Here is a 14,414-nt window from a genome sequence, read left to right as displayed (position 1 = left end):
TATAAACAATTCCTACAATGACATGTCTAGAGGTTTTCCCCTTTTAGAGTGTTTGCATGGGAAAAGAAAGATAGTAATTTTTAATGATACATATAACTTGGAACATTAGATCATATGTATGTGATCTTATAATTTAATCTAATTTAAAGTGATTATTCAAATAATTTATTTATTTAATTTAGTTGGATTGAAAGCAACCTAAATGATCTATTTTAATAAGATAAATAGATAATACATTTAATTTGTTTTATTTTAACAGTTATATAAAAATAAAAATGAATGTGGTTTAGTTCAATTCAATAATAAATGACAATGTGAATCTAAACTTATAATTAGGTAGAAAAAGACAATGATTTGGTGAAAAAAATAATAAATGACAATGTGAATTTAAACTTATAATTAGGTAGAAAAAGACAATGATTTGGTGAAACAAAAAATAATAGTGATGAATATTATTAAATGCAAATTATTAATTAGGTGGAAAACCAAAATCAGGCCCGTCTCTTTTATAGAGACACTTCCCTTCCAAGCAAAGAGAAGCCACAATTTGTCTGTCTAGGTTTGCATAGAAAATATGGATCTCCATACGAGTGTTTGTGCAATATTATTGTTTTTGTTGACTGTTTTCGTGTCTTTTGTTTTGGGATGGAAGAGGAAAAGCAATGGGAGGTTGTCATGTTTGCCAGGGCCATTTCGGATGCCCATCATCGGAAACCTTCACCAGTTGGGAGCTCTTCCTCACCGTAGTCTGCAGCGCCTGGCTGAGAAACATGGCCCGATTATGTCTCTGAAGTTGGGTTCTGTTGATGTTGTCGTTGCCTCTTCTTCTGAGGCGGCGAAACAGTTTCTGAAAACCCACGACTTGAATTTTGCCAACAGGCCGTCTTCTGCGGCAGGAAAATACTTGTTTTACAATTGGAGGGACATCTTGTTCGCTCCCTATGGCGATTATTGGCGGAAAATGAGAAAAATATGCATAGTGGAGCTGCTGAATGCGAGAAGGGTGGAATCACTGAGGGAGGTGATGGAGGAAGAGGCGCGGGCGATGGTGAAATCGATATGGGAGAAGAGCGAGGAGGGGAGAGTGGGAGTGGATGTGAGCGAGAGCTTTGCCCGCTACACCTCCGAGTTGTCATGGAGAATATTGGCAGGCGTGACAGATGCAGAGCACCTCTCAGGAGGTAGTCGTATGTTTAGGGAGCTGATTAGAGAGGCTGCTGAGTTGATGGGAGCTGTCAATATTGGGGATCTCCTTCCTTGGTTGGAGTGGCTCGATTTGCAGGGGCTGAGGCGACGTATGAAGAATCTCCATCGACGGTTGGATGCCGTGCTTGACAGAATCATAGATGAACATGTGGAGCGAATTGTGAAGGAGGGAGAAGAGCAACACAAGGACTTGGTCGATGCTCTTGCGGACATGGATATCACACCACAAGAGAAGAAGGCAATCATTTTTGTAAGTCCACCTTTTCAGTTTCAAATTAGAATGGTAATAGAATGGTTATAAGCCAATTTTGACTTTGGAAGTCTTAATGTGTGATGTTATAACAAGTGTTCTATTTCTTCTATGTCGACTTTGACTTTTTAACATTTTTTGAACAGGAAGGAAGCCTTAATGTGTGATGTTTATAAATAAGTGTTCTATTCCTTCTAAGTCAACTTTGACTTTTTAACATTTTTGAAATAGGAAGGAAGCCTTAATGTGCGATGTTAATAAACAAGTGCTCTATTCCTTCTAAGTCAACTTTGACTTTTTAACATTTTAAGAATAGGAAGGAAGCCTTAATGTGTGATATTTATAAACAAGTGCTCTATTCCTTTTCATCTGAACTACTAATTATGAAAGACATATAACTAAATTAGACTAAAAAACTATACAATTGAATAGTGTTAACAATATCAAAATAAATCTATATTTTAGAAATTTTAGTTATTAGTTTTCATTTAGATAAAGAGTTTTATTATTCTATTTATTCTTAACACTAAATTAATAATTCATCACTTCCACTTACATTTATACTATATCTTTTATGTGAGAAAATTGTGCCCAACTAATTACTTATATATTAAAATTGGAAAGACTATTAAGTAAGAAAATTTATATTTATTTTTCAATAATGATACATATATTTTAGTGTGATTAAAAGAGTCATAACATTTGAAAATCAATGAAGTCTATATTACTAACCATTTTTCTTTTATGATATAAAATATATCACTTCTTAATAATATCTATTTTTCAAATATGACAGTTTTATTTTCATTTATATTAGATAGGTAGTGATTTTTTTTTTTGTATATTCTAATGGTTGCATCTGTTTTATATTTATCATATATATTTTTTATATAAATTAATCTTTCCATGTGTGTTTAGGAAATGTTCACTGCTGGAATAGATACATCCTCAACTACATTGGAATGGGCAATGAGTGAATTATTGAGAAATCCATGTCTAATTAAGAAATTAGAAGAAGAAATTAATTTTGTGATAAAAAATGATGAAAAATTAACACATTCTCATATTTCAAGAATGGAATACTTGCATTGCGTAGTGAAAGAGACATTAAGATTGTATCCACCAGGCTCTTTGCTCTCCCCTCATGAGTCTATAGAAGATTGTATTGTGAAAGGCCATCATCATGACTTTTTGATACTAACAAAAACAAGGCTTATTGTTAATCTTTGGGCTATAGGAAGAGATTCAAAAGTATGGGAAGATCCATTGGAATTTAAGCCTGAGAGATTTGCCAAAAGAACTTTTGATATATTGAAAGATTCAGAATTAAGAATGATTCCTTTTGGAGCAGGAAGGAGAAGTTGTCCCGGTGCTTCGTTCGGCATTGCAATTGTTGAGGTAGCACTAGGATATCTCATTCACTCTTTTGATTGGAAAAGTGAAGAAGAGATAGATATGAATGAAACTTTTGGAGCCACCATTCCTAGAAAAGTGCATTTATTTGCTATTCCAACTAGGAGATTAAGCTCCAATTGAAATTCTTCCCCAGAGACATAAATACTCTAAATAATTGTTCATTGCCTTTTATTCAAATTATGTAAGTTAAGAATTTTATTAATAAATATTATTCTCATTGTAAAATGAATAAATATTAATATTATAAATGTGAAAGAGAAAAATCCTATCAATCTGTACATTTTAAATTATGTATAATTTTTAAACTCTTTTTTTTTCTTGTCTATCCTTTTTTGGCTAATAAGTTTATTACATTATGATGAAAATAAGATGATAATTTAGAACTGCCCTATATCTTAATAAGGTATAACTATAATAATCTCAACAAAAAATACCAGACAATTATTTTAAAGAAATTTAGTACATTTTAATACTAAGAACATTCAAATTGAAAAGAAAAATTGTAATCAATTAAACAAATATTCAAATAAGATGGTGATACTTTTGTTCAAAGTAAAATAGGAATAAACTTTATTGAATAGCCTAGTTCAATCATTATAAACAAGAAAATCACAGATAAAATGAAAAAATAGTTGAATCTTACTTTGCTGATGCAAATCTCCATAAAGGCCAAAGTTGGGTACAAGTCTTTGATTTTAAAGAAAATAAATCATTAATGAGAATGGCTCTACCGAAATGGTAGTTTTCTGCATTAAACCCTAACCTGCCACATTTAACGTACCAGCACTCAGAGCATTTTTGCCGTAGGCCTCCACCGATGAAACGTATTTAGAATCACTTGTCTCTTCCCGACTACAAGTAACGGTAATGATAGCAATGTAGACATACAGGAAAATCACTCCAATTCTAAAATGAAGCCTCGTACTTTCCCCATCCAGTTGTGCCACTTCCCAATCCGATATCTGTTACAGCAGAAATTACCAACACTGACACTTTAGCAAACATCCCAATTAATGTTGAGATCATTGAACAGAGATTGATGTAAAATTTGATGAAGCTATCTCTGATAAAGAAATGGATAACGACATTCTGGAAATCTCTTAACCAAGAAACATTAACCAAAATGTAGGAACTTTGGAACACTGGCCAATCCAGACCCAAAACGGAAACAATGACCAACCGCTTGAAGAGGGAAGATGCTTCATTTACGAAAGAATAGGGAAGATGACTCCCTTGGAGGTAGATGAACATCACCCCCTTACCCGTTAGTGGCTTAAACACCATTAACAATGTGGTACATGATCAAGTGCCAGTTGGAGCTTTAATTGATCAACATAGTTCGAATTCAAGAATCAAAGATCACAACTACAGAGGCTGCTTGATTTGTTGAATACTAAAACAATTAGGATGGTCATTTTAACAATTCGATTGGTGCCTCAAGTGGTGTAGGTGTCATATGTGGAAGCCTTTAAATAGAGTAATGATCAAATATGAAATAGTCGTAGAAAACTGGTTAGAGTTCTCTGTTAAAAGTTTGTCTTCAATCCTTCAATTCGACCCATAGAACATCTATGGACCTACCAAAATAGAAGACAACCTCGAGCTCTATGGGATGCGGTTACCCAAGATTTTAAATCTTTGTATGAGGCTTACAGTATTGCCTGAAATTTAAATGCAATAATTTGCACAATAGAATACCAGAGATGATAAATTAGACAAAATATTCGATACACTAGTCAATAATAATATATAGAAGTTTTCATACAGTACAAATTGCAGCTTGTTTAACCACTGTTACTTCATGTAGTTATTGAATGCTAGTTATCCCACATAAAAATATAATATGCTTAACAATTTATGCCAACATTCCCTCCCCCAACCTTGTGTCTCCTCATTACATTGATCTTAGAAACATAAAATTTACATTAGCCACTTCTTTAAGGTTTACATTGCAAGATATGCTGATTATATATCTTAAGGAAAAAGAATTGAAGTAGTAGATCCTGAACCAAGTAAGGCTCCATCATGTTTTTGCCTTACACTTAGAAAGGTGTATCTTTGAGATGCGTTCTTAAATGGAAAAGTCTTGAACTAGTCAACAATGATTCCGAAGAGATGTGATAAATCTGAATTAGTGTCTAATGATGCAAAATGGTATAATTCTCAATCATATACTTTGAAGCTCGCTTGACAGAAATCCATATTGAGCACAATATCGAGTGTCAAATCTGTCTCCAAATTGAAGCTTCACAAAACATGTACTTTCGAATTTTAACTGCATTAGAAAGAAATATGAAATCATCATCTCAAATTGAGAAGCTAACTGGAGATGATGGAAATTCCTCCATCCTCTGATGTTGCCAACGTCCAAAGAGATCCTTTTACAATTTATCCATTTGAGATTTTAAATGAGTCTTTGAAGAACTCATATGATGTTGTAAGTATATCCTCAAATATTGTAGTTTGAATGATGCTTATCTATAAACTAGTAGTAACAAGATAGATTACTTGACTGGCACATATTATAGAATATATATCACTTCTCCATTAATAAACCCATATTGAAAAATTCCATTAGAAAAATTGTAATTATTTGTATTAATATCCTTTCCCACCAAAGGTAGATACTCTCGAAACATCAATTCAAGACAACTAATTTGTGTTTTCATGCTAGGAAATTGATTAACCAATTCAAATCACAAAACATCATGTCACCAATTATGCGCAATATTTATAATCCAATATTAACCAATGACACTTGAATCTCTTTAGATTACCCGTCTTCTCCTTCTTATGTGGTAGCAAATTTAGCTTTTCCCTAGTCTCTCTTCAACCAAAAATAATGGTGATCAAATATGAATACTTCTCAACAATCCATTTTCTGCCTTCTTCCACAAAAATGAAACCCGTGTTACCCTTTTATAAAGGAAAATGCTAAAAAGAGTATAAGTGTTCAACTTCAATAACATAATAGTGGTGTTATTATTTAGAATATGAAAATGAAGTAAACTAATAAAATCTGTAGAAATGGATGAAGTCTAGGATTATTATTTACAAAAAATATTTTGAATAAAAATTGATATATTTTTCTAATTTTTATGGACAATTTTTTAGTTGCCAAAAAATGCTAAAAGTTAGGGGTCTACATGACAAAACTATATGAAAATAAATTAGTTCCCTTTGATCTCAAATTATATTATAGATAACATATATAGCTATCTCAATGAAAAATAATTGATTTTTGACCTATATTTTCTCTTTTATAGGAACTCAAATTTCAACTCACTTGAAATTAATAGTTTTCATCTCCCGCAACAATTTTTAGAACAAATGTATTGTAACAAAAAGAAAAGGTATACATTCTGGAAGATGACTCTCTCCTCTAGAACATCATATGCTTTTCAATATTTTTTTATATGACTTATTATTTTTTTCTTTCTCAAAATCAACATCTTCTTGAGTGTTAAAATACGTACTTGTAGAATTTCTTAATTACAATATATCATGTCTAATTAAAATGCTATTGACTCTATATGAGAATATTCTTGACTCTGGGCTCTACAAAATGGTATTTATATGTTATTAAAAAAATATCTTTAAAAAGAGTAAGAGTTATTGAAACATCACTTTTCTAAAATCATTTTATTTTTAGTAATTATACACAAATTGGTAAAAAACATGCATTTAATAGACATTTTCAATCGAAAAATTGTGAGAACATATATAGTTTAGCTAGAATGAATTTTCTTGATCATATGTTTAAACAAAAATATTTTTTAGACAGAAATACTAAAGTTTAATTGTTCTGATAAGTCATTCTTAAAGGTGACACAACTTTATATTTTGTCTAGTCTTTATGTTTATTTCTCAAGTCTCATAGAGAAAAGAAAAGATCTAAATAATTAAAATCTTAAATTAAAAGAACTTCAGAGTGCCTAGAAATTTATTGATATAAATATTAGTCGAAAATTAGAAATGCAGAAAATACAATGAAATGGGGATCAATTAGGACTAATTGGCTTAATTGTGAAAAAAATGCACAACGCCATTTATTTTTTGTAAAATAGTATTCAATCTGCAACTCAAAAAATACCAATCTATTGAATATATGTTCAAATACCACATATCTAAATACTAAAGTGAGACTATAGAAAATGTCCTTGTAACGGTGAGAATGATTGGTGTTCTTGTGACAAATGAAGATTACTCACCTTCGCAATTGTGTGGTTCCCTCTTAGATTTCTCATCTTGAAAATATTATGATTTTCTCTCAAAGCAAGGTTATTATTATAATTAACCATAGCCGTAATTAATTCCAAACTTGAGGTGACTAATGTTGGTGTAGAAAAATCAACGCATCACTTTCCCAACAAAATTTGGAAGCCGTATGGCATTCCCCAATCTTTTCTTTAAATAGATTGAAATACAATTTTATGAATATTGAATATTGGCAGGCGTGACAAACGCAGAGCGCCTCTCAGGAGGCAGTCGTGTGTTTAAGGATCTGACCAGGGAGGCTGCTGAGTTGATGGGAGCTGTCAATATTGGGGATCTCCTTCCTTGGTTGGAGTGGCTCGACTTGCAGGTGCTGAGGCGACGTATGAAGAATCTCCATCGACGGTTGGATGCCGCGCTTGACAGAATCATAGATGAACATGTGGAGCGCAGTGTGAAGGAGGGAGAGTCATAAAATTTATCACTTCCTATTAATATTTGTTTTTCAAATATAAATGTTTTTATTTTCATTTATATTAGATAGTAATTTTATATGCATTTTCATCCAATCCACTTTAATCAATTCTTTAATAATGTCATTTATTGATATTTCATAAAGCTAATTTGTAAATTTTTTAACCAAATAACTTTTTAGAAATTTGATTGGTTAAAATGTTTTGGGCTATAAGAATAGAAATTTTCGGAAACTAATAAAAGTTGATGCACAAAATATTTAGATAAAAATTTGACTGAACTTATGTTATTTTTTCAAAAGATAAAATTTAAAATAACTATTATATACTACATTAGATATATATACTATAAGAACTATTATATAATAATAGAAATAAATAATATAAACAATTTATATATTTTGAATTGATTTTAAACGTCATTTTTAAAATTATAGTCATATTAATTCTAATTCGTATTAGACTATAATTTATTTATATATTATATTTATATCTATACTATTTGATAAATCGATTGTTTTATATATTATATTTTTAAGAAATATTATATATTAATTATAATATTAATTAGATGTAAATATTGATTTATCAAAAGAAAATATGATATTTAAACTTAAATTAACAATTATTAACTTTTAGTATTACCTACTTTGAAATTTTTAAGTATTTACATATATATATAATATTTTCTAAATTTTAAACAATCCTACCTAATTTTGGCAGGAACTTAGTTGCTATGCAACTTTGTTGTATATACTAATGGTTGCATCTATTTTATGTTTATTATATACCTTTTTTTATTATGAATTAATCTCTTTATGTGTGTTTAGGAATGTTGCAATAGATACATCCTCAACTGCATTAGAATGGGCAATGAGTGAATTATTGAGAAATCCATCCCTAATGAAGAATTAATTTTGTGATAAAAACTGATGAAAAATTAACACATTGACATATTTCAAGAATGGAATACTTGAATTGTGTACTGAAAGAGACAGTAAGATTATATCCACCAAACTCTTTGCTCTTCCCTCGCGTGTCTTCAGAGTGGAAGGCCATCATCATGACTTTTAGATACCAGCAAAAAATAAGGCTTATTGTTAATCTTTGGCCTATAGGAAGAGATTCAAAAGTATGGAAAAATCCACTAAAATTCTTTTCGATATATTGAAAGATTCAGAGTCAAGAATGATTCGTTTTAGAATAGGAAGGAGAAATTGTTCCAGTGCTTCATGGGCATTACAATTGTTGAGGTAGCACTTGGTAATCTCATTCACTCTTTTAATTAGAAATGTGAAGAAGAGATAGATATGAATGAAACTTTTGGAGCCACCATTCCAAGAAAAGTGCATCTATTTCCTATTATAACTTGGAGATTAAGTCGTAATAGACATTCTTTTGTTGGGAAATGAATACTATAAATAATTGTTCATTGCATTTTACTCAAATTATGTAAATCAAGGCTTTTATAAATAAATATTATTCTCATTTTGAAATGGATACATATTAATATTATTAATGTGCAAGAGAAAAATCCTATCAATCTATATATTTTAAATCATGTATAATTCTTTAAAAAATAAAATTTCTTGTATATCATTTTTGCCACTAATAATTTTATTGAAGTTTATTACACTTCATAGAAGATAAGGTAATAGTTTTGAACTATAATATTGTTCCCAAGTTTTAGTTGTCCCTTTTTCTATTGGTTGAAGTCTTTGGTTAGAGTGAGAGAGTGAATAAAAGAGATATGTCTAAATGTGTCTTAAGTAACTTACTTCTCATCTTTCTTGAGATATCTACATTCTTCCATTGCAGATTTCCTATTTTTCTAGTGCGTGTTAGATTTAGGTGATCTAGGAGTAATTGAGTTGTATTTTGGTGTCTTCCTGATGAGAAGTAAGTTCTTTACCTCATTATCAACTACATGGCCCTAACATTTCATATTCCATAGCTTCGGAGATCTTGAGTGACTTTTCCCCTTCAAGTGAACCACATCAAGTGTGGATCCGGAGGACATAGCCATGGCAATAGATGATAAGTCCAAAATTTAATTTAGTTAAATACTAGAGGCCTACGAGGTTATGGATGAAAGAAAATGTGAATGTCATTAAAGGTTTGGAAAAATAAGACTAAATTTGTCAAGTATTATGAGTTTATGCTTGATCTACTACATATTAATGGAAATGAAGTTGTTAGTCTCTTCTTTTGATGCCACATGAACTTAAGATAAATATCTACCCCACCGATCGATGGACTGTATGAAGACTTGCAATTGTTAAGATGTGATTGGGAACTAAAGATCGAGGCCTTCACAAAGAAATAAAAAGTTAAGGCTTCTTGTTGAGTTTCAGATTAGGAAATGTGGTTGCAATGGGAAATTTCTACCTCAAGGTAACAAAGGAAGCCATTTTTCCAAAGATTGTGAAGAGAGTGAAGTAAAGATGCCCTAAAATATGAATATTCCTCAAAGATTCTCATCTAGAAAATTTTGAAAAAATCAATAATAAGAGGGCGACCCCAATACAAAGAAAAGGAAGTATTAAAATATTTCGACGGAAAGGAGAAGAACGAACTGCACATGCTACCAAAAGATTATTGGTGTGTTGTATTTCAGGATAAAGGGAAAATGAATTGCGAAAAAGTTAAGTGTCTCTCTCTCTCCCGCATATGTTAACACCATTAAATATTTTTGAGTTCCAGACTTTGAAGAAAATAAGGACATTTCCCATAAAAGATGAAATACTCATGCAAAGTCATGTCATATCACTCTAGCAAAGTAATAGTGCTTTCAAAAAATATATATTTGATGTGCAAGTAAATAGAAAGTTTAAATAGCCATTACTCATGGAATTAAGTGCAAATATTTCCATTATGAATGCTAGGTGAACTTAATTTTGTTCATGTGGTGCCAACCTTTGAATTCATTTACCTATTTCACTAGGATTGCTAGTATTTCCCTTCTTCAAGTATATTTAAAATGACTATTTATAGAAATTTGCATCCTATGTAATCATTTGGTGAATGAAAATCAAAGCTTTTGGTTATGAGAAACTTATTGGCCTAGAGAGTGAGATAAAAGAGTTGTTAGACACATTCTTCAAATTCTAGGATCTAGGTGATATTCACAGAAGGCTTAATTCTCAACCTCTTCACCCAATCACTCAGAACTCAAAGATAGTGGACTGGTTGAGGTCGTTATTTTCCTGTGTCTGTACATGAAACTAAGCTTGTTTGAAAATGCATAGAATAATATTACCTAGAAAAAAAGCTGATTTTGTTTCTCGACCAGTCTATTCTCCTATCTATCAATAAGGCATTGATGTAGTTTGCATTCACATCCCAATCAAGGAGCACTCTTGTGACATAGATTTCATGTCTTTTTTTTCCATGTTCAATGAATAGAAGACTCCCAAGACGGGAGGACATGCAGAAGTGAAATGTCCCTTCCTCTAATTTTATATGAAATTTCAATCCTCTAATCAGATATTTAAGATCAAACAACCAATCTTTCAAAGATCCACCAATTTCTCAATAAACCCCAAATCGGGTATGCCGAAAATAGTGCCAAAAACTTCACAGCTTCACATATTATTAATAAATCTGAAAGTGGACATTTTGACAGAAATTTGAGTAGCATAACAGCCTATAAAATGATATTTACAGATCTGTATAACATGCACACAATAGCTCCCAAATGGATGACAAAAACAATGCTCATCGGGCTCTCGAAAATAGCACAAAATAGCCCGGAATCACCACAAAAACTTAATAATCTATCATAGAAGTATAATCATATCCAAATACATATTTTTAGCTCTATTTTAACATTTAAAAGTCTGATATACAGAAGCAACCTAAACTGATATGAAATACTCAACCGGAAACACCAAACTCTTACAAAAAAATACACCCGAAAACTCACAAATCTGCACTGTTTAGCACAAAGGAAAACTCTGCATGAGCATGCACATGGAATGGCTTCAAACTCCTGTCCTTAGCCTTCCTGAAAACCTAAAAACACCCATTCTTGGGTCTCCCTAGAAACCTACAAACTTTCATTCTTGGGTCTCCTTCTCCACAGGTTTGGCAACCTCTGAAGAATAACAAAGAAATGAGCAAAAATCAAGTTTTGGAATGAGCCCAGAATGCCTCCAAACCCCTTAAAAAAGGGCATAATCCTAACTCACGTCCAAGAGGGGTTAATAAAACATATTTTAATTATAATTTTTATTTATTAGTCCATTCGCTTCCAAAGATTATCCCCTTTTGCTGAAACTTTGCCTTTTTGGGCCTACCTGCCTTAGCAAAGATTATTATTTTTAATTATTTGAAAAGGGGACATGAAAAGTTCCCCCCTCCCAAATATTTCTTGTCCTCAAGAAATGGCTAAACAATAAACCAATCAATCCACCTGGATCCCAAATGTAGTCATGAACTATACTACTGCCAATTAACATAGGCTCCTGCAATATCCTCTGCAATATGACCAAGAGGAATCCATAATCAAACTGACAATTACAGCTCAACCAAACTCCAAAATCACCACTGCCATAGTCAGAAACCCATGAGACACAAACTCTTAGAGCATCAAAACCCAAGTAAAGTTGACAAATCAAACTACCAACACAGTAAATACCATCAACGCATCCCACTGGCCTATACAGAATGTACAATCCAACTCTGCAACAATGGTGAACACTCTCGAATGAAACTATACCAAGTATGGAGAATCCACACACTGTACAACTCCTGCAGTCAATACAACTCTGCAAATCATTGGCCACTATCTTATAACCATAACTCCCATGCACTACTGATGGTGAAAAGACATTACAAGATAAAGAGTAAGAAATGGAACCCAAACCAAATTTTACTGCTATCAACTCCTCAAAACAAGGGTCAAATGCTAACTGATGTACATACCCTGCAATATAATGTTGATTAAAAAAACCAACCTCAGTCAATAACTCACCATGAACAAGTGATACAACCCACTGTGACTAATCACTAGCTAAGTCAAGAGATGTCATAGCCAAAGGAGTAGAATCAATAACAACACCCACTGAAGCATCACTCCCAAACTCCTGCTCTAAGTCACATATTATCAAGCTGTCAACTACAGAACCTATCACCATGTCATGCCCATCACAACTCTCATCTTGAGGCATCAAACTGTCCCATAACTAATGATAAGCACTAGGAACCAAAGTACATCTCTGTATCATCATCTCATCAACATGGTCATCAAAGGTAAATTGATGAGTGTACCTCACAGTGTAATGCCAATAGAATGCACCAATCTCAGTCAGTGGCTCAGACTGTAATCCAGATGAAACTAATTGCAATTGATCATTAACCATGTTGGAACTGACTACTACCTCCAAAGATATCACCAAGGGAGTAGTATTACTAGTAGGAACCATGCCAATTGCCGACTCACCAACATCACACATGATCTTTGATACATCTCTAGTCTCTGTACCATCAGTACTAGAGGCCACCACCATGTCAGGCATACAACAATCTGCTACAACACCCAACTCAACTGAACCTGACTCTAGTGGGAATGAACCTGATATGCCAATGTTAGTATCAAGGATGGATGCATCTCCATCTCCACTGTCTCTGACAATCTCGGCCATGGACATCCTCGGATCACCAAACACCACAGCTTGTGACTGTATAGAATTAGGTAAAGACTGTAGTCGCTCTATGTCCATGGTCACCTTAGCCAAATGAAACTGTGACTCCTTGAAAGCCAACTGTGTACTCTCAAGAATCTCAAAAGTCACCTCAAGCTACTAAGTAAGCTCACTCACCTCATCTTCCTTGGCCAACAATGCATCATATGTTGTACTTCCCCACTCCATAAGATAATCTCTATTGGCTACCAACTGCATATAATCCTATCTTAAAATTCGGATAGCCTCCCATGAAGAGTGGAACTCTATCAAGGAAAGATAACTGCCTTCCTGCTCATCACTAGTAGGAGAACCCCATCCATAAATTTCTAACAACTGATGAGCAGCATCGAAATGCTGGCAAGTGATAGCAATGTCTTGGTCACTAACTCTCAACTAATTAGACACATGATGGCACTGGGTTGAATGTCTCCTACAAACCTCCTCTAATGCATTGTCTAAATGTGTATCCTCAAAGTTACTAGTCTCTAGAGTATTACCATCCATGTCTTGTGAATCAACTCTAAAGCTCATATCAACATACAGAGTATCAAAAACTATAGCACTGCTGTCCAACTCCTCTGTACCTAAGGAAACTAAGTCTTCACAACTGCCCACTGCATCCTCTTGCATGTCATCAATGCCAATATGATCCTAGGACTCATCTGTACACACTGCCAAATATGAAAGATCATCAACACATTCCAGCAAGTATGGTCGATTGGATATATGAACAAAGCCCAACACCGGTGTATAAAAACTAATACCAACATCAGATAAGCTCCTGGCATGAGAAAAGACAACACCGTGCAATCTACTAATCAAATCCATGATAGCACCCAAACAATCACTGCTACCAAAAAGTGTTAAAGATTTCTAGTCAACTAAATCCCAAATGCCAATATAACAATCTCGAGTTCATATACGTAAACTATAATCAGCTGGTAACTCAAGAAAACTCCTCACCTGAGTAATATGACCAATACCAACTAACTCCACATACCTATCATGATGAGATAATGAAGTCAAAATACTGTCTTTGTTCACTTTCAGCTGGCTGGACAAATCATGTGAAGTACTACCAGTCTCAAACTCATGTGTCAAAGCATCTAACTGTGCCTGATGCTCTCTCTTAGAAAAGTCATGAATGCTCAATGTTTACGCATCTCT

The 14,414-nt window shown here is 32.9% G+C and overlaps 1 protein-coding gene across 2 annotated transcripts; it reads left to right on the top strand.

Annotated features, from left to right (window-relative positions):
- The first annotated feature begins 536 nt into the window (after positions 1-536).
- On the top strand, positions 537-7,620 carry LOC149533877 (cytochrome P450 750A1-like). Of its 2 annotated transcripts, none has more exons than XM_089804677.1 (2): positions 537-1,456; positions 7,327-7,620. In XM_089804677.1, exons 1-2 carry the CDS (start codon positions 575-577, stop codon positions 7,330-7,332), a joined length of 888 nt encoding a protein of 295 aa, XP_089660803.1. In that variant the 5' UTR covers positions 537-574; the 3' UTR covers positions 7,333-7,620. The 2 variants fall into 2 exon arrangements, with proteins under 2 accessions (XP_089660803.1, XP_089660802.1); XM_089804676.1 differs by lacking the exon at positions 7,327-7,620 and adding an exon at positions 2,375-2,994 and having other exon boundaries at positions 560-1,456.
- The last annotated feature ends 6,794 nt before the right edge of the window (positions 7,621-14,414 follow it).

The sequence above is a fragment of the Cupressus sempervirens genome, chromosome 10, assembly GCF_028749045.1.
Source record: "Cupressus sempervirens isolate cs-2001-9-10 chromosome 10, ASM2874904v1, whole genome shotgun sequence".
Lineage (NCBI taxonomy): Eukaryota > Viridiplantae > Streptophyta > Pinopsida > Cupressales > Cupressaceae > Cupressus > Cupressus sempervirens.
The sequence above is the reverse complement of the archived record's forward strand: the minus strand, read 5'-3'. Positions and strand labels throughout refer to the sequence as shown.

Bases quoted from the DNA above. Each gene is read 5' to 3' on its own strand.
- LOC149533877 (XM_089804676.1), top strand. From the start codon at position 575: ATGGATCTCCATACGAGTGTTTGTGCAATATTATTGTTTTTGTTGACT. The intron at 1,457-2,374 runs GTAAGTCCACCT...ATGTGTGTTTAG, and splicing joins AGAAGAAGGCAATCATTTTT to GAAATGTTCACTGCTGGAAT.